A 27214-nucleotide genomic window follows, 5' to 3' on the forward strand; every position below is an offset into this window, starting at 1 on the left:
TCATGATAGAGACTTGACAAATAATCTTCATATCTGTTATCATGTATTAATTATGTTTAAGTTATGTCTGTTATGGTTTTTTTTATAAAATACATAATAAAGTGATAAGTACTCACTCAGTGTATAAACTTATGAAATTAATTTTCGATTATTATTATTTTTACAGATACTTTAAACAAAAATAGATCTTTTAATATGGAGCGTACAGCAAAAGTATGGAAACATTTTAAAAAGATAAATGAATCAACAGCACAGTGTTCGTTATGTCCAAAACAAATTTCATGCAAAGGGTCGAATACTACGGGCCTTGACAGACACCTCCAAAGAGTCCACAATATTTCTGTGAATCAACCGCCACCGGATGAATCAAAATCAGTTGTACAACCTGGGACATCTTGCGAACCGGAATCAAAAAAAATTAAACGTGAAAATCAGTCTGAAATTACACGATACGTTGCTAGAAAGTCTTTGTCTGAAATAATTTCTCGTTTGGCGGTAGAGGATGGCCTTACTATAAGAGCAATCACAAAGAGTAAATTTATTCGTGAGAGTATTACCCAGCGAGGTTATAAAATGCCTAAAAACGGAACTGAAATTATGAAAATTATATTAAATTATTATGAAGAAAAAAAAGCAGAAATTTAAAAACTTGGTCGCTTCTGGTACACGTTTCAGCCTTTCAGTAGACGAGTGGACCAGCGTCCGAAACCGAAGGTACTTTAATTTGTGTTTGTATGTTGAGGACGGAGAAGTTTTCAATTTGGGATTAATCTAATATCTAATAATATCTCGAAAACCGTTGAGTTTAGGATAGGGTATTTCATAGTAGAATCAGTCAGAAACGTTGCAAACTACACGCCCTTAGCGGATCTAGGTCGACTTTTCCTGTAACCCTGTATATAGTGGCGAACGAGATACTTTGCCTGCTTTCTTAACGAACTGCAAGAATGCTTTCGATCTAGCCTCAGAGTCGCAAAAAGAGCTCCTTTTAAAGTTGATCATCTCAAAACTAAGAGGAAAAGCCCAAATTGCATGTTCAAATAGAATATTTGATACTTACGATAGCCTGAAAGATTTTTTGAGACAAAATTTAGGAGAGCGTAAACACTATAATCATTTACTATTAGATTTACAGTCATGCAAACAAAATAATAATGAAACGGTCGCGCAATTTGCACTTAGAATTGAAACTTCAAGCGGAAATCCATAATTCAGATACTTTAAAAAAAGAATTACCGGGACGTATTGCTATGACCGAAGATTTAGCTTTATACACGTTTACAATCGGGTTACATTCTAACATAAGCAATATAGTTCGTGGTCGTGATCCAAAAACATTAAATGCTGCTGTTAATATTGCAATGGAGGAGGAAAAGATTTTGAATACGCAAAAGAATACCGCAGTACACATAAAACCCAAATTCTGTAATAATTGTAAGAAAACGGGTCACTTGCAATCGGAATGCTATTTCAATAACAAGGGTAATACCAATCGTTTCCAAGAACTTGTCCCATCGTCATCAAATAAACCTACAACTAATCAGTTTCCTATTATATGTAGATACTGTAAAAACGTGGGTCATGACATATCAGAGTGTCGAAAGAATTTAATAATTCCAGGAAATTACAACAAAGGTCATCCTATCAAAGACAACATCATATAGAAACACATGACGCAGATATGTCATCACCCCCGCAGATTCAAGAAGTTGATAATAATGATTTAAACTAAACACTGGATTCGCGTATAAGTGCCAACGCGAATTCCTTAAAGGAGCAGTTTGTGTCAATGTACCATATCCGTCACACTCCCCTTTTTTCATTTTGGTACTTTTCTAATAAAAATAAAGAAAAATTAAAAAATACGTGTATTTTAATTTATTGAAAACTACCATAAAACTGGGTAATTTATAAATTTTACGAGGTTGAGTTATAAAGGGTTAAGTAATTTGTTATGGTTTGTGACATTTCTGGTACATTGCCTAATGACTTTCCTATCGTTTAGTACATTGACCTTTGTTTGATATTTTTACAGGATGACTTCTCGAAACCTGCGAGAAGAGGAAATCGAACAGTTTCTCTTTGATTATGAAGCTAGTGAGGATGGATTGGCCGATGATGACGACAGCGTTGCAGATCCAGATTTTATTCCAGATCTGGACCTCCATTGTGATGATGAAGCTTCTGAAAATATTGAGGGTTTAGATATCAATAGTATTATTGAAGGTTGGAGCATCATGATGATATTTCCCAGGATTCGCCCACCGCTGCATCTTCTTCCCAGTCAAGATCATCTCCTCAACCAGGACCATCAGCAAATCGCCGTCAAACCAGGCAAAAACTGAATGTACGCTGGAGGAAGAGGAACCCAGAACTGAATGAGCAACAACTCCGTTTCACAGGTAACGAGACCTTGTCCCCGGATTTCTTAGACCTTGATACTCCGATCCAGTTCTTTTTCAAAATATTTCCAAAAAACTTGATTGAAAACATTGCCAATCAAACGAATCTAGATATTGTGCAAAAAGATCCAAGTAAGACTTTTCGTGTCACAGAGACAGATATGCAGCAATTCATTGGACTTGTATACATCATGTCGTTAGTGCATCTTCCAAGAGTTACGAAACATTGGAGCAGGAACATAGGAACACCTCTTGTAAAAGACACAATGCCAGTAAATAAATTTGAAAAAATAAGGCGATTTATACATTTCAACGACAATTCAAATAATGTTCCTCGCAATCATAACGACCATGACCGTCTTTTCAAAATTAGGCCAGTTATTCAAACTCTAAATGAAACCTGCCAGAATGTGCCCCTGGAAAAGTATCTTTGCGTGGATGAGCAAATTTGCTCAACTAAAGCCAGACACAATTTGAAAAGGTGTAACCCTAAGAAGCCAAATAAATGGGGCTACAAAATTTATGTACTGAGTGGTGTGAGCGGTTTTGCATACAAATTTGAGCCTGAAATTGGAACAGAAAATAAAGTTGAGCCTGGTGAACCAGATTTAGGAGCTGCATCAAATGTTGTTGTGAGACTTTCTCGTGAAATACCGCGAAATCAAAACTATCGCCTTTATTTCGATAACTATTTTACATCTTTGGCACTCTTGGAATATCTAGCCAAAGAAGGCATTCTTAGCCTTGGGACAATACGACGTAATCGCATACCTGATTGCAAACTCCCCCAGGATAAAGAGATCTCTAAAAAAGATCGAGGCTACTCAATTGAATATGTTGGCAGTATTGAAGGAACAGAGATCTCTACAGTTGCCTGAAAAGACAATAAAATAGTCACACTTGCTTCAAGTTTTGTAGGCGAACTACCTAAAGCTCAAGTTTCAAGGTATGATAAGGTGCGTAAATGTTATATAACCATTGATCGACCAAATATAGTCGGAGAATATAACCGTCATATGGGCGGCGTTGATTTGATAGATAGTATCATGGGAAGATATAAGATCTACTAAATCGAATACTATCTCTAATTCCGATACTAAGCTTATACAATCAAATCATACTTCTAATTCCAATCGTGCTGAAAAAGCCATTGATAAACAAAAAAAATCGTTGCCTTCTATTTCGGACGAATGTCCCACTGGCAATAAAAATACTAACTCTATAAAGCCTGCATGTGTGCAGTCCACTGTTTCTAATGACTCTGTTTCTACTAGTCCCAATGAAAGTCTAATAGATAGTTTACTTGAGAGCACCGAAGAATGTCCCATGATATATGATCTATCTCAGAATAAAAAAACGTCTTTACCTTTTATCGAAGTCCAAACATCTAATTCAAAAAAATCCTTAAAATTGCTTGTTGATACGGGTAGTTCCATATGTCTAGTGAAAGATACAAGTTTATCAAATACTCTAGCCGAACAGCTAAAAGATTTCGGCTTCATAGTTTCATTGGTTGTCTGGTATGACATACTTTTTCAAATTAATGTCGTTAGTAAATCTCTACAATTGTTAGCGACGATGACAACTACGTACACCTAAATTAAGTATGTTATAGTTTTTGTTTGATTAACGTTTCAAGTTTCTTAAAGTTAATGAGTTTGTTTACGTTTGCAATCAGTTATAGGTGTACGTAGGTATATATTTGATACATTGTTTATGTTATGGTTTAAAATAATGTTTGTTTACAAATGTTTAAGGCTATATGATTTTGTGCTAGGGACTTAGAGAACTAAGATTTAGTTACCTAAGTGTTGTCCATATACTATTTAACCCTGAAAAACCTGGAAATAGGTTTTATTTAGAAACAATTATTGATAGGAGTTGTTTCAAAGTACCCGCAATTATTTAGAATTTGTTGTAACTAACTCTCGGTAGGTGGCGACACACGTAGATTTGTTTTAAAAGTACCTACATAAAATTCACTTTTTAGTTACCGATTCTGTCACAGGGGGCAGCACCATGTTGTTGTCATGATTAAGGTGCGGGTTTTAGCAATTATCTTTATTTTAAGACATATTTTTATGTAAATAAAGGTGTAAGGTTAGGGTTAAGTAGGGTAAAAAGGTCTAGAACATTTGTAAGGGATGCCTAACTGCCGGGATAAGCCTCTGGAAGGGTTTCTTGCCGGCCAGCGCGGGAACGCGGCACGCCATGATTGGCTGGCGCCAAATACGCGCCCCCGTGATTGGTCGGCAGTCACTATAAAAAGAGGGCCCTCCCGGCGGCTAGGCATTCCACATCCAGTGAGCATCCGGAAAGGAACCTTGGAAGACTAGGAAGACTAGGAAGCCTAGAAATACTGGGGACAATAAACAACTATGTAAGCACTGCACAATTATCTTTTACTGCGTTGAACTCCTGCTTCTTTGTATCCCGCCAGTGCTCGGTCCGAACCCATTGGACCAAACAGCACTCGCTGGCAACAACAATGAACAGACATGGATCTCGGTAAATGCACAGACATGTTGAAAAAATGCTGCAATTTCTTGGAAGAATATAGAAATACAGGCTTTGAAAGCGCCATTTTAACTGCGAAGGAATTGGCTGAAGAGTTAGAAATAGAGCCTGTGTTTAGAGCGACAACAAGAATTCGACGTGTTAAGCGCCAAGCTGGTGAAACTGTCCAAGATGAGCCTATAACTTCTCCAGAAAAAAAAATTGAGTTTGAATTTTTCAACTGTCTTTTGGACACGACGTTAACTCCACTCAACGAAAGATTTGAACAGTTATGTGAGTACTCGGAATCTTGGTCTTTTTTTTACAATTAAAAACAGATTCCAGAAAAACACGACCTTATCAAACTCTGTAGTGATCTTCAATTGAAATTAAATGTAAATTCCAAATCAGATATAGATGGATGTATGTTGTGCGATGAACTCGTAAGTCTGAAATCGTTTTTGCCTGATCAGAAAGTAGTTACTCCTGTTTTTGTTTTAAATTTTATCAAAGACCGCAACTTACAAGAACTATATCCAAATGTTTGGATAGCATTACGAATATTATTAACTATTCCCGTAACGGTTGCTAGTTGAGAGAGGAGTTTTTCTAAGCTTAAGCTGATAAAAACCTATCTGCGATCGACAATATCTCAATCTAGATTGACAAACTTGGCAACTTTGTCAATCGAAAATGAAATTGCTGTAAACATCGACTTTGATAACTTAATAAAAGAGTTCGCCGATAGAAAGGCCAGAAAAGTAAAATTTTATTAGTTTTTTTAATATTTTTTTTTTTATTATATATAGTTTATTTCTTTTCATAAATGGTTATTTCATTATTATCCTTCGCCTCTTTTCGTATGGGTTTGAATTGCAGTTAGGGGGCGCCGTAGAAATCTCGCCCAGGGCGCTAGTAGTACTAAAACCGGCACTGCCTATCCTCAATGCTCAAGGGAAGAAAATAATACCCAAAGACATGTGCAAGCCAGAAACTGTATAGAGCGGTGTTTCGGATTATTGAAAGCCCGCTTGCGATGCCTTCTGAAGGACAGGGTTTTACATTATGACCCATTTGTGGCAAGCAAAATAACCATGGCTTGTTGTGTATTACACAATTTAATCCTAAAAGCTGGAATTCCTCAAGACCTCTCTGCAGTACATGATGATGGGGATCATTTTTCGCCACTAGATCCAGCATCTACTGCTTCTGGAGGCAGCCTAAGCCATAATGAGTCACTGCAAGGGAGAGCTGTACTCAATTGTTTGTTAAACAGGATTTGATAATTACATTTTTTCTCATTATTTTTAGTAAATGATATAAATAACAAAATCTGTATTTTATTGCTGTCTTCTTTATTTATTTTTTACAACTTACAGCTGTGTGAGACATATTAGGCAATAGTACGGTAAAGATAAAGAAAAAAAAATGTGGTACAAATAATGTAATATTTAGGCTTTAAACTATTAAAAAACAACAAATTATACGTATCAAAAATATAAAACTTAAAATATCTAGTCTGGTTTTTGATAAAAAAAAACACTTATTACTACACTTATGTATATTATGATAGAACTGAGATTGATGATGGATGATGATGAAATAGTATAAGAGATAGAATATTTCCTAGATGGCGGGCGTGGAACAAGGGTGGCAGCCCTACAAAATTGGTTTTAGCATTAAACTGACACCCCTACACATAAAAATAAATTGCGTCCTTTAAAAAATGTAACATCTCAATGGACTAAATGCCACTATTTAATATCAGAGATAATTTCAGTAGAAGGTAGTGACGACGACCTAGTAAGAAGTGGCAGTACATATATTGGTTAAATGATACACACTACTCGACAACCTGCACTCCACATAATGGGTATTATTCAAATTGTTACTCCTAAAAATTCATTATCTTTTTATCTTTTCAATCTTGCTAATATCCATTATTTTTCAATAGTTTCAAATTAAACGAGATCAAAACTGACCCGTGGAATAGGCCTACTGGGCAAACCACAAAAAAAACGCGCTAAGTACACTACCTCATAGGTGGCGTGGAAACGTGCATATTATGACGATTACAACTTTTACAACTTTTTGAATCGTTATATCTCAAAAACGGTGGCTCGTAGAAAAAAAGTATAAATTAATTTTTTGTAGATAATTTTATGATCTACAATTTTGTCTGAGATATTTTTATGATAAAACTTACCGTTTTGATGAAAATCGCGAAAAACTCATTTTTTTGACCTTTGACCTTGAATAATTTTTTTTGCTTCCAGGGGAAACATGGGGAACTTTCAAATTTTGTTTTTAATGATATTTCAAACAATCTTACCGATTTTCAGCTTGGTGGGAATTTATGTAACTTCACTCTTATATTTTGGTCTAATTTGAACGGACTAACAGTAGGATTAACTAATTTACATTTTCATAACACTGTCTCTAATAAAATTGAACTTACATGGTGGTAAAGCTTTTGTAAGGAAATCAGCTAATTGACATAAACTTTCTACATATTTGATAATAATTATTTTCTCATCAACCTTTTCCCGAATAAAATTGTACCGTACATCAATGTGCTTACTTCTCTTATGAAATACTGGGTTATGTATTATATTATTTATATTAAAAATATATATCCAGTATTGGATTTTCTAGAATCTAAATCGCCTGCAAAGTCAGAGTCTGAATATCCAACTAACTCAGAGTTACAATCATAAACAATTGACTTATCCCTAGTACAAATTAAGTAACGAATTATGCGCTTAACAGCATTTACATGAATAGTTCCTGGACTACTAGTTCTGCTGCATAAGCTATATCAGGCCTAGATACAGTTGATAAAAATAATAAAACTCCCACTGTCCATTGACTTTTCTCTCAACCAATATTGAACCTTCTCCACAAACCTCAATATCATGCTTGTTTCCTAATTTGACAGTTCTATTTTTCTCATCTGCATGATATTCATTAAATTCACAAAAATATTCTCGCTTGTATGTCATATGCATTGAAGCTCCACTATCCAGTATCCACACATTATCATCAGTTACAGATAATGCTGACTTTTCTGCACTGAAGCTTTCTGCGTCTGAACTATCAAGTCTTACTTCAGTCTTACAAGTACTGCGACCAGTAGAGAGCTGCAACAAAGGAAGTGTCCGGCGATAAGTACTGCACTAGCAGCAAGGTGATTCCACTTATCCATTGCCTTGTTTTGAAAGTAGAATCTCTTCAGCTCGAAGATTCTCTTGGAAAAGATCTGCAATCGCTAATCTTAAGAGAGGTTGCCAAGAGAATGGGTGTAATAGAATAACGCAATTTGACATATTCTATCCGACAAAAAATTCCATAAGTAACGATTGATTTTAGAAGGGATATAAATGTTCTTTAATGACTTAATTACTGCACTAATATTGACATTGTTATAGGCACTATCAATGTCCAAAAAACAAGCTACTGTGGGTTTATTTAACGCAAAACCTATTTGCACTGTTGTTACTAGCCTCGTGAGATTATCTAATGCTGAGCTATTTCTTCTGAAGCCTACCTTTGATGCTGATAGCAATTTCTTGCTTTCAATAAACAATTCTAATCTTTTACAAATTATAGTATGAAAGGTCTTACACACACAAGAAATAAGAGAGATAGGTCTAATGGAAGATAACAAATTTGGACCTCGACCTGGTTTAGGAATAGCTATTATTTTAATGACCTTCCATTGATTAGGAACAACACCTACTTTTAAGATTAAATTAAATATATATAAGAGAAATAACTTTCCGGAATTAGGCAGGTGGTAAATCATTGAATATGAAATGTTATCAGATCCTGGATATGCGTGCTTTAGTTTTAAACAATTTTCTAACTTCACCAGTGAGATATTTCGACTCAGACTTTCATCTTCAATCTCTTGAAAATTTGGAAGTGCTTCTGCAACACTGTCAGGTGTTAGTGAGAACAGCAAATCTTTCGCCTTAATTGGATCTACAGTGTGATTTGATTTAAAGCCTTTCACCCACTTCATCTTCCTCCACATTTCAGTGGTAGATGTCTCGGACCCAATACTTGTACAAAACTCAGACCAACTCTTACGTTTGGGCTTCAGTAATGACTTGCATTATTTGAGATTTTGTACGTAGGCGTATATGTTCAGGCACTTTTTTTATTTCACTAACCAACGACAAAAAGAAAAGTCTATCTTCATCTTCTTCCGCCTTTTTCAACTCTACATTCTTATTTAAGACGTTAATCAATTCAACTCCTATATCATCTTCTTTGTTTTTCATCTCGCAGTCGTTATCAAGTTTTGAGCAAAAGCTAATTTTTCTTTATAAATTTTATAGTTTTCTGGAGTAGGGTTACGCCGGAGCTGTGCCAGCGCTAGTCTGCGTTCTGCTATTGCTTTCGAAATATTTGATATATATATTTTTTAATCCCAGTAAGGCTTAGGTCTAAATTTATTGTTGGGATCTTGACAAATTTTGATCCAAGGTATAGCCTCCTCAGCCGCGCAGTCTAACTTGTTTACAAATGAATCATAATTACTTTTGACATCATTTAATATTGGCAAATTAGAGAAGTGTTGCTCGCATTCTTCTTAAAATTCCTTCCATTTTGCTTTTTTATAGTTTCTCTTCTTAGCCTTTCATATCCATAGGTCAATTTTATAATAATATGGTCACTTCCCAAAGAGTCGTTAGTGGAATGCCATGTGAATTTAATAGCTATATCTGTGGTCACGAATGAAATATCTGGAGAAGATTGTTGCCAGTTGCCATCAGCAATTCTAATTCTTGTAGCAGTTCCATTATTCAAGCACAAATAATTGTTTACAAACATGGCTTGGTAAATCATTTCACCTCTTCTATCAGTTTTATAGGACCATAATGTGTGGTGAGCATAAAAGTCACCTGATACCAAAGTTCCAGTGCCAGCAATTCTAAATTTGACGGGCCTGTTGGTCTAGTGGTTAGTGAACCTGACTGCTATACCGGAGGTCGTGGGTTCGATTCCCACCCAGGACAAATGTTGTGTGATGAGCATGATCATTTGTTCTGGTTTCTGGGTGTAATTTATCTATAGTATGTATGTATTTAGAAATATATAAGTAAGTTTATCAGTTGTCTGGTTACCATAACACAAGCTCTGCTTAGCTTGGGATCAGATAACCATGTGTGAGTTGTCCACAAAAAAAAAAAAAAAAATTGGTCCCAGTCTGATTGATTTGTAGTAATTGTCGGTGGGCTATATAAGAAAAAATATTGTTTATTCCAGCTATACTTAGTATTTGAACCAGGGATGTTGCGAACATTCGCATCTGCATCCGCAAATGCAGAACATTCGCATTGTTTAGGACATCTGCATCTGCTTCCGCACCCGCATTAATCAATGCGAATGTTCATGCGGATGCGAATATTATACAAGTAGCGACAAGAAAGAAATTGGGCGGGGCCGGTGATTGACGCGTGCCCGTCGCACGTGACAATAACCAATGGGAGCGAAGAAATTAGTGACAAGATTCGACACGTTTGTTTGTTTTCGCTAGTGCATCATTTGTTTGTTCCTTGCAAGTGCAAGTGAATAAATACGTGTTTGTTTGCGTTGTGAAGTGAAAGTGAACTACTTATCGTATCATAAAGATAAATAGGTATTTTTAATGTTATTGTGATACAGTTGTAAATAAGAAGAGTTTACAAGAAAACTTTATATTATTTAACCCTAGATCACTAACCATTCGTCAAAATTACGACGCTCACTTCACGCATTCAATGTTTCAATAAGTTCCCGCCCCTTCCCGCTGCTGCCGTTCTTTTTACCTTCCTAAGTCGCATCGCCAGTATCCCGCAATCATTCATTGCGGATGATTTTTTTATAGATTTGGAGATATTGCGGAACCGTCGTAAAAATTACGAAAGGTTAGTGGCAGCGTAGTGCTTTTTTTCAAGTCATATTTCTTTTTTCTGTTGATAATTTTAATCTTTTATTATAGATATATAATTATTTACGTATTTTATGAACTATATTGTAGTATTTTATCATTTACACCTATCGGTGTCAATATATTGATCTTATTATAAGAACTGATACTGTAGATCAGAATATGTGCTCGGTTATGAGTGTACCAGTCGTAAGACCAACTAATGGTCATTATTCTCGTTTTCTGATAGTCTTAACTTGTCTATTGTGAATATTTATGTTGTCCACGTGTCTAATTCGATCAGAAATGGGAAAACCTTTTAAAAAAAGAAGATCTTTTGCATCAGAAATGGCAGACGAACCAATGAAGCCTGGTTGCATAAAAGATCAGATCAAACCGTAACTTTACCCCGTATTTTGAAGCAAATTATAGCGGAGATCCTAACGATTGATACTGATACAAAGCCAGGTCTTAGTCTGGAGCCTAAATAAATAAAAACTTATAGCAACTTCCCTGCAAAAAAACGCCGGATGGCCATCAACTTCTGTAACAGCTGCAAAAAAGCGATTTGTAGGGAACATTTTGTTTCAATGTGTAACGATTGCACTAATTAATATATTCTAATTACAGTTCATGTTATTTAATTGAAATAGCGCTAAAAATGGTCAATAAGGTCATTTTAGGTTATTACTAAAGTTCTTTCTTATAAATATTTATGTTTTAATTTGTCGTAAAATTTACGAATGGTTAGTGACTACGTTACTCTAAATTAAGGTTAGTGAGCTAGGGTTAAGACTAATATCCATAAGATCACAGGGTAACTTCTATTATATTACGCCGGTAATACGTTTTATTGTAGGAAAAAATATCGTTTTATGACGAAATTCGTTATTTTTTCCAGTGTGATTCCCGTTATTGATAGTTTATCTATCTAACTATTTAGTCATCAATGTCACCACCGACCAAAAGTAATGTATGGGATTATTTTGAACCAAATAAAGAAGACCAGGATAAAGCTGATTGTAAAATATGCAAAAAAAACTACTCTCGCAAGGGCCGCACCACGTCGTCTTTAAAAAACCATCTTAAGTCGATGCACTCAGAAGAATTTTCTACATTTGAGAACATTAGTAAAGAAAAAAAAATACAACAGATGAAATCTGACGCAAGTAAGTTTCATAATTAATAGTTTTAATTAATTAATATTTACTTGAGGCATTGTTTGATTAGTTTAATAAAATAATAGTTTTAGTTGTGGTTTATTGGCTAAGTTTCCAATCAATATTATAGTTATTTGCTGTCATATAAAACGTCAGTTGTAAAAAGACTAATATATGTAATTCATTTATCTACTTTTTTATTGTTTCAAAATAAAACAACCTGTACATAAATGTATATTTTTAATATGATATTAAAATATGAATAGTGAATTACTTAACTCAAAAACTATTCGGCTGATTGCAAAAATTTTATCACTATCAAAAAGTGTACCTTTTCTTTTAAGTGTAGTTTAGCTTCACGCTATATTTAATGTTAATGTCAGAAAACATTAGGGATCCTTCCTTCTTATAAATATTTATAAGGAATAAACTCCTTTTATTTTTTGCAATATAAGTTGGACATTTGATTTTGAAAGTTATTTACAAAAATATATAGAAAGGTTTTCTGGTGTTTTAAAATGTCCTCACTTTTTAATTACTTTTAAGTAAATAGTTTTTTACAACGAAAATTTTTATTTATTTGTGTATTTTTCAGATAAAGTTACCACTCCTCTGCAAGAATCAAAGAAACAACTTTCATTAAAAGAAAAGAAGTGGGACGTCAATAACTTGAATTCTAAAAAAATTGATAAACTCATTGGAGAAATGATTGCACTTCAAAATTTACCGTTTAATTTTGTTGAAGGGCTATGTTTTCGTAGACTGATACAAGAATTAGCACCAAGATATAACTTTAGGGGACGCAATTTTTTTACAGATTTTGTATGCAAGGAATTATATAGCAAAGTGGCTCAAAAAGTTAAAGGATTAATCGAAAATTGCTGTGCCCGACAGGGTCCATAATGAGCTGTGAACCTAGTTATAATTTACCACCTGTGTAACATTATGGTATGCAATAAAGATTTACTTTACTTTACTTTAAAAAAAATGATAACATGTCGTTTACGTCTGACATTTGGTCGGATCCTAGCTCAAACGCTTCTTTGCTTAGCCTGACTTGCCATGGAATTGCAGAAAACTTTGATAGATCATCGATAACATTGAAATGTGAGACATTTGACGGCCGTCACACTGGTGACTTAGTTGCTGAAAAATTCAGTAACATGCTTTCTGAATGGAACATTAAAAAACAACAACTGCATTGCCTAATCAGAGATGAAGGGTCTAATATGAAACGAGCCGCGCGATTAGCAGCATTAAATGATATAGACTGTACTGTTCACAAGATACAACTGGTTATCCGTAGTTGTTTAGGTTCTCAAGAAAACATAAAAATACTAAAACAAAAATGTAAGAGAATTTCGACCCATTTCAATCACTCTACCATTGCCCAGAAACAACTGCAATCAATTCAGGACAGACTGAATCAACCGCACCTGAAAGTGTTTCAAGATTGTGTAACACGATGGAACAGTACATTCTACATGTTCGAGCGTTTTTCAAAGATAAAGGATGCTCTGAGCCTTTACATGAATGATAATGAAATTGACCCTATTCTACCAGAAGAATGGAAAATGATTGAAAGTTTCATTCAATTACTGGGACCTTTTGAGGAAGCAACACGGAAAATGAGCAGCTCTTCTGCTCTTATTTCATCTGTGATACCGATAATACAAATGCTTGAAAAAAAAGTTGATGACTATTTAACAAGATCGCAAGAGTTTGATCCGATTCGTCAGGCTGTAACGACTTGAAAAACGAACTTTCTACAAAGTTTTCTAGCTTGGGAGAAAACAATTTATATACCATCGCTACCTACTTAGATCCTCGCTATAAGCACAAATTTTTCACACCGGTGGCTGAAGAAAAGATTAAAGATGACATTTTAAAAATGATAAATATTGAGAATGACAATTTTGAATCAGTTAATACCAATGCCAAAAGGGCTGATTAAAATGCTGATGAAATAACGTGCTAATTGCATGGAAAATGAAACAGAACAACTAGGACCAGGGACTTCAGGTTTCAACAAAAAGCCATGCTTAAAAAACGACCTGGCTATGATGTTAGATTCGTCGAGTGAAGACGAAAGTCAAGATGAGCCAGAAAATAGTAGTGTTGAAGCTGTATTAAAAAAAGAGTTACTTGCTTACCGTACTAAAAAAAGAATAAATGTGAGTGAAAATCCTTTAAACTGGTGGAGTGTACATCGAGGGGAATTCAAGGTATTATCGCCGATAGTACGAAGATTTTTATGTGCTCCACCGGGCAGTGTTCCTAGCGAACAACTATTTAGTAGCGCGGGATTAATTTACGAACCTCTGCGTAACAGACTAGAACCAGAAAAGGCGGCAATACTACTCTCCATCAAGTATAATGCTCCTATTTTTAAATCAACTACTGATATAAAAAACAGAAGGTGTTCAGTTACATTATACATGACTTATATTTTTAACATAAAAATAAGTACTTAATTATGTTTAATTACAATAAAAATGTTAATAATTACGTTGTCATTGTTTTAATTCTTCATGGATAGACTTTATTTACATAATATCTTATACATCCGCATCCGCATCTGCATCTGCATCCGCGGATGTGAGCCTGCTAAACTCCGCATCCGCATCCATATCCGTGGATGTGAAAATATCGGCATCTGCAACATCCCTGATTGGAACATAGATAATTTCAATATTGGTATTGGTCATTCTAACATTTTTTTAATAATTTTCATTGACATCTTCTCTGTCTTTTCGAATAATATTATAATTACCAACCCTAACACTATCTTCTTCATCTAACCAAGTTTCACTAATTATAACTATATTTGTGCCTTCTCCCGCCGAAGTAGTAACTCTATTGACCTTAACTTAGGTTTCAAACTATTACCAGCAGGATCTCATATTGTGATTGGTGGGGTACGGATAGAAGTCAGGTCTACTATGCGCTATCTCGGGCTAGTACTGGATAGCAAGTGGACATTTGACCCTCACTTTGAGCAACTTGGGCCTAGGTTGCTCAAAGCAGCGGTTGCGCTCAGTCGGCTGTTGCCTAATTTGGGAGGGCCGGGTGCCAGCTGTCGCCGACTCTTTACGGGAGTAATACGCTCCATGGCGTTATACGGAGCACCAGTGTGGGCGGACCACTTAACGCGGCGTGGTCTGGGTCATCTGAGCCGGCCCCAGAGATCTATGGCAGTTCGGGTCATACGCGGCTATCGTACTATATCTTGTGTAGCCGCGTGTATCTTGGCAGGATCGCTTCCCTGGGACCTAGACGCCAAAACTCTCGCGGCCGCCTATGAATGGCGAAAAGATCTTCTCGAGCGCGATGAAAGGCCTCCGCCTCGAGTAGTAGGGGCCATGTTAAAGGAGCTCCGTAATGCTTTCTTGGAAGTATGGGCCGAACGGCTAATAAGTCCAGGAGCAGGATCAAGGACTGTAGGTGCTGTCCGTCCGGTCCTTCAGGAATGGGTGAGCAGGCGTCATGGCGAACTAACCTTTCGCATGACGCAGATATTGTCGGGACACGGTTGCTTCGGCAATTACTTGTTCCGGATCGCCCGAAGGGAAGCCACACCTTGTTGCCACCACTGCAACGACAGCGAGGATAATGCGCAGCATACCCTGGAGGTTTGTCCAGCATGGGCAATACAACGACAGACAGTCGTTGCGGTAGTGGGCGGGGATCTCTCGCTTCCTTCTGTAGTAGCCTCAATGGTTGGAAGTGAGGAATCTTGGAGAGCTGTCGCCGAATTCAGTGACGAGGTCATGGCACTCAAAGAAAGTGCGGAAAGGGAGCGGGAGCTGTCGACCACTCTCCCGATTCGTGCCCGACGCACAAGGGCTAAGAGGAGGGCTGATAATGCTCTCTTTCAGCCACCATAAATAGCTTTCGGCGGTAGACGCGGGGAAGTCTATCGCCCTAAATTAAAGCTAAAGGCGGCGCGCGCGGTGCTTCCGCGTGCTTCCTAATTGGTGGAAGTAAAATCAACTTTTTTATTTAAAGTGGCAGCTCCTGCAAGGAGTGTCCCTGCCTGGGATCGCGGTAGTTTGCATTGCGTCCCCGTGGTCTCAGTTACAAGGGAAGGGTGAAGCACTCCGGTGGTTTTAGCCGGTAGGAGTCCGGCACACCTCTCCGCCTTCCCCAGGGCGGAGAAAGTCCATGAGGATTTCCCCGGAAAAAAAAAAAAAAAAAAAAAAAAAAGGTTTCAAACTATTAGCATTCCACTGAAGAATATTTAACCTTTGTAACTATGCATTATTGCTTGTTCCTAGTAGCTCCCACAAAAAAAAATAATTAAAATATTTACCAAAGATACAATACAACTCTACCAAAATATATGAAATAAAACTCCAAATCTTTTCATGAGTCTGCATGTTTGAAAACAGAATTTCCTTAATTTTAAAAAAGTCTTCAAATTCGAATTTTCTTTTCTTCTATTTGACCTGCATCTTGCAAATTTTCACATTGAAACATTTGGATCCAGCTAAATGATTTATTTTTGTTAGATTTTTCTTCCATGTTCTTTTTTGTGTGCTTTTTTTTTTGTTTTTCTTATGACTATTATTTATTTCACCATCTGAACTGTCAGTGTTTTCTTGTTGTGTTTATTTGTTAGTCATTTTTAATGTTTCTGCATACAGCCTTTTTGCTTCTGTAATCTTCGGGTTGGGTATTATTTCATCTGTAGAAAGACTGTTGGGAAGATAGTTTTCATAGCTCTCCTTGAGAGTAGACTCCTCTGTTTTATTCTCACAAATTTCATTCCATGCTACTTTGTAACTACAGTTGTTCTTAGCCATCATTTCTCTTATTTCTTTCTCCCTTTTGAAAGCCGGGCAAAGGGTCTTCACAATCGACAAGTGATTACCCTTACAGTTCACACATTTAAATTTTGTTGTCTCACAGATGTCATGGTTTCCCGCACATTTAGGACACACTTGTAATTTCCTAGGGCAATAAAAATTAAACCTTTCCAACACTTCGAGCAATGTTTGATTATGCTCAATTGAAGGAGAATTTTGGTAACCCTACTCTTCTCCTTTCTCCTAACAGTAATAAATTCCACAGAGTCCTCATTAGACGGTGGTCTTGACCTCTTCCTCCTACCCTCATTTGAAATTCTCACAGAGTTATTATCCTCTAATTCCTCCTCCGAACCTAGGATAATATGGTTGATTTCAGCCCGTGACCATGTCTCCTTCATACTTTGACCCTCTTCCTCATTTATACTATCCATATTGTTCACTAATTAATTGACTGTTCACAACCTCAAAATTGAGGGTACACCAAAATAGGTTCACTAGGTTTATAAGAAGGTTGGTATTTTTAATTTTTACACTATATTACACTTGAGTCACATTTTAGTATTTTAAGATGATCACTAATACAATTTTTAACTAACTTCCTTTAAAAAAAAACCACTTTATTACGCACGCAACAATACTGACATCTGAACATAACCGATCACGACGAAGGCGCGGGCGCAACTGCACGAAAGGTTGGGGCAATCTATTTGAATTAGGTAATTTAGATGATATCTGGGATTAAAATTTACAAATTATGTACAATTGATGGTTTTGTATGGGAACATGAAATTTATTGCGGTCTGAGCAGAAGAGTCCACGATTTGGATTTATCTGGAAGTATAGTCGCACGTCTTGCTGAAAACCTGCTAGATGAGGGTAGGTTGATAATAACTGATAATTTTTACACCAGTGTACCTCTAGCAAGTTTTTGGAAGAGCCGTCATACTGATTTGCTAGGTACAGTGAATAAAAAGCGAAGAGGCCTTCCGCAACTTGTTACTGGGAGTAAATTGAAGAAAGGAGAGATTGCAGCTATGCAGAAAGGCAATATTACTGTGCTAAAATGGCACGATAAACGTGACGTTTTACTTCTTTCTACATGCCATGGAAAAGAAATGAAAATGAGTAGCGGGCGAACACCAGTACTCAAACCTGAAATGGTTTTAGAGTATAATAGAGGGAAAAAAGGTATCGATGTGTCAGATCAGTTGAGTAGCTACAATAATCCTACAAGAAAATCGTTAATTTGGTATAAAAAATTGCGGTAGACTTGCTGTCAATTGCGGTGGTAAACTCGTGCCTTATTTTCAATGAACTGCAGAGGAACTCGGGACAAAAGAAGCTTTCCATACTATCGGCACATGAAATAATAATAAAAAATCTGCTAGAGGTAAGAGACGAAAACCAAACATCTGTTGGACGTCCGCAGTCATTACCTGTAAACAAACACACCATCGAGAATATGACCCAGGAACTAGGTCGTAAGACGAATAAAAAACGATGCAAAGGCTGCTACAATAAGCTCATTTCAGAGGGACAAACTTCAAAACTTGCAACAAAAAACTTATTATACATTACATTGATTTAAATAAATAAACAACAATGCCTACAAAAAAAAAAAGTTTTATTTTACCCTCTTCATATATGGGAAACTGGCAACATTTTACGGCGGCTCTTTTAAATTTTCGGTAGCCTTGTTATCCAACCATACGTCCATGAGAATCTTTTTCCTCTTATTCATACGTCCAGTCAAATAAAAAACATCAAATTTACTTTTGAATTATGACTCCAACTGGAGTCATGGACATGTGAGTTTGGTACAAATGTGACTCCATTTGGAGTCATTGGACAGTGAACGTGTTAAAAGTACCCAACAACATATCTAATATCTGATCTTTATGTTAGTACATGTCATTAGTCACCTGTGTGCTAATTTTGATCTGTAATACAGCAAATTATAAATTGTACTTGCATCAAATTAGCTTGTTGAATTCACCATATTTTTTTGTTTGCAGATGGAACTATTGAGGTGTCAGGACAACTGTTACGTGTATTGTTTGATCCCCACTCTTACTTAAGGGCCTTAGGAACAACCTGTTCACGAAAGACAAGCTCTTCAAAGACAAAGTTGCTACATGGAAAGATATTCAAACAGTATTTGATGCTGATTGCCAACTAGGTCACACTAGAGTGCATAAAAGGCTGACAGAGCACCATTTTTACGCAGCAAAAATAAAAAAAATATAGTTGGTGTAGCTGCCCAAACTCTGAGTGCAACAACCAGTGGAATGCTTAAATACACTGCATTGTTCAGTAAGTATTTACTCTGTTATCGATATGCATTAAGTACCTAAAAATACTAAAATTGTCATCTTAATCTCTCATTCACTTTACGTTTATTTATTTACAGTCTTCAACAAAATAAACACCATGAATTCACACAATGTAGACACTTATTAAATAATTGGGTTCTTATTCATAATTTACAGTCAAGCCTTTATGAGTAATAAAACATTCAACTCAAAAGAATGTATGCTTTCTTAAGAGTCTGATAAAATGGAAACAGAAGTTGTTATTTTTGTTTATATTTTATTTGTGTTACTAGTTTTTTCCAGCGTTTATGCTACATATAAACCTTCCTCTTAAATGACTTGTACCTATCTATTAACAAAAAATGCATCAAATCAATTGCGTAGTTTTAAATATCCAATCATACATAGAGACAGACAGCGGGAAGCAACTTTGTTTTATACTACTTGTGAATTAATACTAATTTAACTATGTGATATTTCAGAAACAACAGCCTCGGCTCAAAATGTCAGTAAGACAATGGTCACAACAGGCGAAGCTGTGGAGTTCATTGACCAGCTATTTGATAGCGTGAACGGTTCTCGAGGAAGCACCGTCCGGGGAAAACTGCATGGACCTAAGCCGAACACATCAAATTTTCAATTTCTGGACAGAAGCCAAACAAATAGTGAAAAAAATACAATTTATCGCCGGAAATAGCGAGAAAGCTCGCAAAAATAACAAAATCTATAAGTTTCGAGTTCCTTCTCCTAATGGATGGTTTACAACTGTAGAAAGTTTTGAAAGGTTGTCTATTCTGTTGTTCGAGAAATATGAGATAAAATATTTTTATCCTAGAAATGTTAATCAGGATGCTCTAGACCAGTGTTCCGCAAAGTGTGTGCCGCCGGTGCCGCGGCACACTGGTGTACCGTGATTATTAGTTGGTGCGCCGTGGAAAAATAAGGTTATCTTATAAAATTATTTTTAGTAAGTAAGTAAGGGTAAGTAAAATATCTACACAAATCACGCGAGCGCACGAGGACGAGGCGTTTTCTTTCCTTCATTTAATTCTGTGGTTTACAGCCTCAGTTTACAGTTTACAGTTCTCCCCGCCCCGCAACCCGAACTCTCTGGCTCACCAGTCTGTCAGTACCAAAATTATCTGTCAACAAGAATTATAGGTCAATGTTTGATGAATTACGTATTGTGCAAATTTATTGACTAGGTAGGGTTAATATTGATGAATTTTAGCGACTAAATTTTTAAATGCACAATGTTATTGTATGTCTAGGGACCGCCTAAGACTTAAATAATTTAGAGATAGACACTAACAACAAATTTTAATATATACATTTTATAATAACTAATAACTCAATTATACAGGGTGTGGCGTAAATAATGGATAACCCCGAAAGTGTCGACTGGCCAGATAGTCATCTATCATTTCCCCAACTTATATCAGATTATGCCCATGGATGACCAAATTATTGATATTTTTGATATTTTCAATAAAACTCGTACTTGCTTATACAAAATCAGCTGCCATTTCTACTATTGCTGACTATTTTTCGTTCTGTTTTTTGTATATCACTCCTACATATCTGTATCATCAGACCAGCATCAAGATTTTTTATTAAAATCTAAGATAACTTGGAAAAAAATACTTATTCTCATATTTAAAAATTTTTTTCTTAAGAATTATGGAATTTCGGGCCCATGTATCGAAAAAAAATGTTCTACACTGTGGTAGCCCATTATCTTTAAAACTTGCCCATTTAATGCAGATTCTGAAATGGTATAATAATAACCAGTATCTTAACAAAGCACCATATTATAGTGTTTTGAATCTACATGGGTCTTAATTTTGAAAATAACGATATTAAAATTATTCTCTTGCTTCTGTTATTACTTACAAAAAACAGTAATGTCATTATCTAAAATCATGTTATGGGCGTTATGGAGGTGCAAAAACTCGATTCAGGTAATAAAAAACTCACCGCACCCAACCCAAATACCTATTTTTTAATGGACGACTACCTGGAATCCTAGTCGTATTCAATAAACAAAAGAGTTATTATTACAATGCTAGTGGACAGATTACATTTTTTTGTAAGAAAGAAAGAGACGGTCTATGATTTTATGCAAATGCGACCTTCAGTGCACTAACATTCTCGGACTTAGACGCACGCACCCGTATCTCGTTCCTCGCTGTTATTATTGTTTATTTGTGACTTACTGCTTTTCTTACTGGACTCCTTTTTGCCCGTGTATTGGACTTGTTTTTTGAGTGATCTCGACGACATTGCTGTTTCCATCTGGACTGTGATTTGCTCAGTGATTTAGACAGTTTTAACCTGTGATATTGTTATTGACGACTTGGCGCTCGGCGACAATGCCTCAACGTTACACACCGTTAGAATATGCCAATGCATTTATGGTGAATGCACTACATTTATGGTGAATGTAGAGGTAATGCTAACCAAGCAGCTGCACTTTATCGGGAGAGATATCCAAACAATCGCCACCCCGATTACAGAGTTTTTATTCGAGTACACAATGCATACTCTGAAGGCAGAATACCTGGCAGCGGTGTGGGCGGTGCGAGTGAAGGAAGACCGCGTATCAGCAACGATGAAGCAGTTTTGAACATAGTGAACGAAGATCCCAGCATATCAGTTCGTGTGTTATCTCGTCGTGCTGGCATGTCAACCAGGACGGTACATCGCATATTAAAACGGCACGAATTATACCCGTACCATTTTCAGCGAGTCCAAACCTTACTTCCGAGAGATTATCCATTACGGGTAGCATTTTGTAGAACAATGTTAAGAAGAATGAGAGAGGAACCAGATTTTTTCAATAAAATACTATGGAGTGACGAATCCTCGTGCCAGAGAGATGGATATTTAAATCTACATTAAGCTGGCAACTAGAAAATCCGAAATTAATAAGACAAGATCGATCACAACACCAGTTTAAGATTAATTTATGGACCGGTATCCTAAACGGTCAAATTGTTGGACCATTTGAATTACCAGCGACCCTGACTGGAGAAACTTATTTGCATTTTTTGCAAAATAATTTGCCTGTGTTGTTGGAGGACGTACCCCCTGAAGTATGTGAAAACATGTGGTTTCAAAACGACGGTTGCCCCGCACATTATGCGGTAAGAGTACGGCAATATTTAAACGAGACCTATCCAGAGAGGTGGATAGGACGTCTAGGGCAAATACTATGGCCACCTAGGTCGCCAGATTTAAACCCACTCGATTTCTTTTACTGGGGCTGCTTGAAGGAGAAGATTTACAAAAAAGAAATAACTTCAATTGAACAGCTACGACAAAGCATACGTTCGGCTGCTGACGAAATATCGTCAGCAAGATTTGCGAATCGATTAAAACGGTCGTTTATAAGAAGATGTAGAGCTTGCATAGCAGCTGAAGGAGCCCATTTTGAACATCTTGTGTAAATTTTTACAATAAATGTTATTAAATATTAATGTATTTTATTGTGTCAACCAACCCATAACGATCAAATTTTAAGGAAAATTGCATTCCCTTTGAGTTTAAAATTAGTTACAGCAGTGTTAAAAAATTTAATTTAAAAATCAATTTTGTATGACAATTCTCTTTTTAGATTCGAACAGCAATAACTTGGTGCTTTGTTAAGATACTGGTAATTATTATACCATTTTAGAATCTGCATTAAATGGGCAAGTTTTAAAGATAATGGGCTACCACAGAGTAGAACATTTTTTTTCGATACAGGGGCCCGAAATTCCATAATTCTTAAGAAAAAATATTAAAAATTGAGAAAAATTATTTTTTTCCAAGTTATCTTAGATTGTATTAAAAAATTTGATGCTGTTCTGATGATACAGATATGTAGGAGTGATATAAAAAAAACAGAACGAAAAATAGTCAGCAATAGTAGAAATGGCAGCTGATTTTGTATAAGCAAGTACGAGTTTTATTGAAAATATCAAAAATATCAATAATTTGGTCATCCATGAGCATAATCTGATATAAGTTATAACAATTGAAGATATACAGATGAAAGAGAATCTTGGTGAGTGATCCTACATTCTAGCTTCTTCCAATGGTTTCACTTGCGTCCCCTGGGAACTACTTCACCCATCCGGATAACAAGTCGCCTATAGCCTCTCTCGAAAATGAGCTATCTAACACTGAAAGCATTTTTAAATCAGACTAGTACTTAATGGGATTAGTGTGTTCAAGCAAAGAGAAGACAAGCAAGATATTGTGTATGTAAAAGTAACTTCGTCTATTACTAGCATGGCTTAAATTATTTCAATCAGATTCAAATAATGGTTATCCAATCTGAACTACTACATTTCTGTGTATGCCCCAGAAATGTAATTCATATCATCATCACTATCATCCTAATTTGTACATAATATTCATACATTTCTTACCAATTATGTTAATGGCTTTCAGAACCTGCCACTTCACAATATCAGCTTATAGAGAATGAAAGACACTCTCATACTGAAGGGGAAAATGTAGAAGTGGTGAAAGATCTTGGTAAGTATGGGAAAATTAAAGAATTATTAAACTATTGACTAATTACATCCATACTTAATAAAAACTGTGAAACTGAGTTTGCTTGTTATACTTTCATGGTTTGAAAACAACTGATTTATATTTAACAACCTTTTTGATGCAATGGTCACTATGCTGGACTACCGAACTGATGATGGTCCCGGGTTCGATTCCCGGTGTGTTCAATATTTGTGTGATGAACATATTTTTTTGCTGTAGTCTGGGTGTTATAATATGTATCTATTTATAAGAAGTATATTAAGTTTATCAGTTGTGTTAGCACCCATAACACAAGCTAATCAATAGCTTACCTTGGGGTTAACCGACCATGTGTGAAATGTGTCCCGATATTATATTATAATACATATTTTTTGTTAATGATTAGATAATTTGATACATAACTAGCGCTGATACTGTTCTACTAGTACTCTTATACATTCTGCAATTTTTATTCATACAATTCTTATTATGTTTTACAGACCATCGCAACATACATATCAAATGTGTTAGTAAGAAACCAGTAAACAGGTTGCTGTAACTAAAACTGAGCGTGCTCTGTATCAGAAAATTTTAAAAGTTGGTGTGAAACTCAGCAAATGCCGTAGCAAGGTTAAGAAGCAGGCAGTCAAGATTAAGGCCCTGCAAAATATCACAACAAATCCACAATTTCTGGAAACTCTAGACAAAATGTCCAGCACATCCAATTTTAACTTTGCTGCAATTTAGAGAGCATAGAAAAGAAAAAAAAGGGCGGCGTTTGATTGTAGCTTTGACTATGCTCAAACAAAGCCCAAAAGGATACAGATTCCTGAGAAAATCTTTATCCTGCCATCAAGACAAATTTTAATAAAATTAATAAATATGGCAGATATAAATGCTAGCATCAATAAAAAATTGATGGCGCAAATAAAAAAATCCGCTCAAAAAATGAAACCAGAACACAAATTATGTGTTGTTCTTTTCGATGAAATGTCACTGAAACCCAATGTGACATATAATGAAAGGAAAGACAGAGTTAGTGGGTTTGTCACAAATGGGCAAGATACACAGCCTGAATATGCGGATCATGCGCAGGTCTTTATGATAAGAGGACTTGTAAAAAATTACAAGCAACCTGTTGCCTGCACATTTTCTCAGTCTGCAACAAAGGGACCTGAACTGGCAAAACAATTAAAGGCCGTCATTACGGAAATTCAACAAGCTGGCCTTATTGTGGTAGCAACAGTGTGCGACCAAGGTACAAACGATGTAAACTGCATTAAATACCTGTTGCAAGAGATTAGAGGTATTCTCTTAAGAAAATCGGAAGAACCTGAGGGAAATATTATTCTGGTAAACAATCAGGAGATCATTCCATTGTATGACCCACCTCACCTAATGAAGTGTATAAGAAATAATTTAATAACTAAAAATATACAGTATAAAAAAGATAGCAAAGTTCAAACAGCAAAGTGGGAACACATAACGGCACTACCAAGAAAACCCGGGCAACAAAGGCATAAGACTGGTGCCAAAATTGACAGACTCCCACTGCATTCTTGCAAAATTCCAAGGATGAAAGTGAAATTTACTACGCAGCTGTTCAGCCAAACTGTAGCAACAAATATGGGCTACCTAGCAGGTAAATGGTGTTTTGTAGCTAATGTGTAACATTGCATTGTTTCATATATACTAGTTTTATGTATAATATTATAAAGCTGAAGAGTTTGTTTGTATGTTTGCTTGAACATGCTAATTTGAGGCCCATTTATCGAGGAAGACTAAATGCTACTGTTTATCCGGGTGCGTGAAGTAGTTAACTCGTAGTCGTAGCTTGTATAGTTAAAAAGTTTTCATATAAATAAGAACCACTCTCATCACGCTCCCAGTTCAGATTTATTAATATTTAGTGGTTTTTTGATGACCAGATGCTATAGTAACTAGTGTATCTGCTTGCCACTTAGGAGGTCGAATATAAGCATGATTATTAATTTATTCTTATTTTGCAGATAAAGGAATAATCTCAGAAGATGCAAAAAGTAAGGCGGACGTCATCTTGTTTTTTGACAAACTTTTTGACTCGGTGAATGGAAGCTATGGCAAAAGGAAGAAGCATAGCAAATCTCTTCTGGGACCTGCGACGCCTAACTCTGTACACCGCAAAACCTGGACGGAGTCCAAAATATTTTAAAAAAATATGAAATTTGTTAACAAAAAAACATTAAGTAACGAGTATATTCCTATATTAAATAACTGGGTATGGACTGTAAAAGGCATAGAACTGCTATTAAAAAAAGTTGCTGTCAAGTACGGAGTATCATCGGTTTGGTTGCGGCATCTTAATCAGGATCCAATTGAAAACTTTTTTGGATCAATAAGGAGCCAAGGATGCCGCAACGTAAACCCTACTCCAGATGGATTTGAAGCAGCATTTAGCAGCTTATTAATAAACAGCCTTTCTAGTGTCCAGGCCCCTGGGGCAAATTGTGAGGTGGATAAATGTTATGCTTTGCATGAAGTACTCATCACAAGCGAGGGCTGCAAAGAACAAATAAATTGCGAGCTCGATAAAGTTCCTGATATAGTATTTACACCCCTTGAAGACAAAAGTGACCCTCGAGTAGTCGGTGGGCTACAATATGTGAGCGGATATTTCGTTAAAACCGCTAAAAATAAAGGAAGTCAAGGGTTGTAGTGAATGTAAAAAAACCTTGATGTCCAATCAGGAACAGGAATACTTAAAATATAGAGAATATGCAAATAAAAAATGGCTTTGCAGTCCCAGCGACTCTCTCTTAAATTGTACATATCTCGAATCTGCAGGATATAAATGATGCTATTCTTAAAACATATTTAGAAAAAATATATTTGAAAGACTTGATAAAAACAGTCATATGCACAGACAACATATTTTTGCACGTCCAATTTGATTTCCTGAAGTGCGAAACAAATAAAGAAAAATTAATCGATTTTTTAATCAACATATCCTGCAGATTCTTCATTTATAATTATTATTATTGTAAAGAATTAAATAAAATATTAATAAATAGGAGATAGAGTGTGGTGTAGAGATCGGATAATATGCATTTGCATATTTAAGCGATTTTCAAGGCTAATAGCATATTTTTACTAATATCTAGTGATGATGCATATTATTGCTATAATTTACAGTAGGTAGGTATTTTTCGAGCGTAGCGCACTCGGCAGCCGCGCGTATTTTGTTTTGGTAGGTACTTAAAAAATGAAAGAGACAAATGACCGCGCCGCCGCGCGCTCGCCTACCGCGCTACTCCCACCTATTATGCATGTCATTATTACTTTGATTGTTGACACGCTCGTGCTCGGATAATTCACCTGCAGTTAAAAGTTTTTGTGTGTGTACAATGCCTCCCGATAAAAAAAGTGTGTCTTCGTGGATAAGTGAATTTCCTGGAACATTTACTTACGACGATATGTTTGATATTGTCGATTTTGCGAGAAAAACATTTCGTGCACTAAAAAGTTTCAAATAGACCAACATGTCAAGACAAGTGTTCACGTCGCAGGATTGCAGAAAAAAGGTCCACGACAACAGCTTTTAACCGCTTCTGCTTCT

The 27214-nt window shown here is 36.0% G+C and overlaps 1 protein-coding gene and 1 pseudogene across 2 annotated transcripts; both read left to right on the forward strand.

Moving 5' to 3' along the window:
• The first annotated feature begins 10062 nt into the window (after positions 1-10062).
• On the forward strand, positions 10063-14783 carry LOC113508703 (annotated as a pseudogene).
• Positions 14784-21522: 6739 nt separating this feature from the next.
• Positions 21523-27013, forward strand: LOC113491811. Of its 2 annotated transcripts, XM_026868979.1 has the most exons (3): positions 21523-23622; positions 24120-25261; positions 25629-27013. In XM_026868979.1, the coding sequence occupies exons 2-3, from the start codon at positions 24502-24504 to the stop codon at positions 25808-25810; spliced, it is 942 nt and encodes a 313-aa protein (XP_026724780.1). In that variant the 5' UTR covers positions 21523-23622; positions 24120-24501; the 3' UTR covers positions 25811-27013. The 2 variants fall into 2 exon arrangements, with proteins under 2 accessions (XP_026724780.1, XP_026724779.1); XM_026868978.1 differs by having other exon boundaries at positions 21523-25261.
• Positions 27014-27214: the final 201 nt, after the last annotated feature.

This window comes from Trichoplusia ni, chromosome 3, assembly GCF_003590095.1.
Source record: "Trichoplusia ni isolate ovarian cell line Hi5 chromosome 3, tn1, whole genome shotgun sequence".
Lineage (NCBI taxonomy): Eukaryota > Metazoa > Arthropoda > Insecta > Lepidoptera > Noctuidae > Trichoplusia > Trichoplusia ni.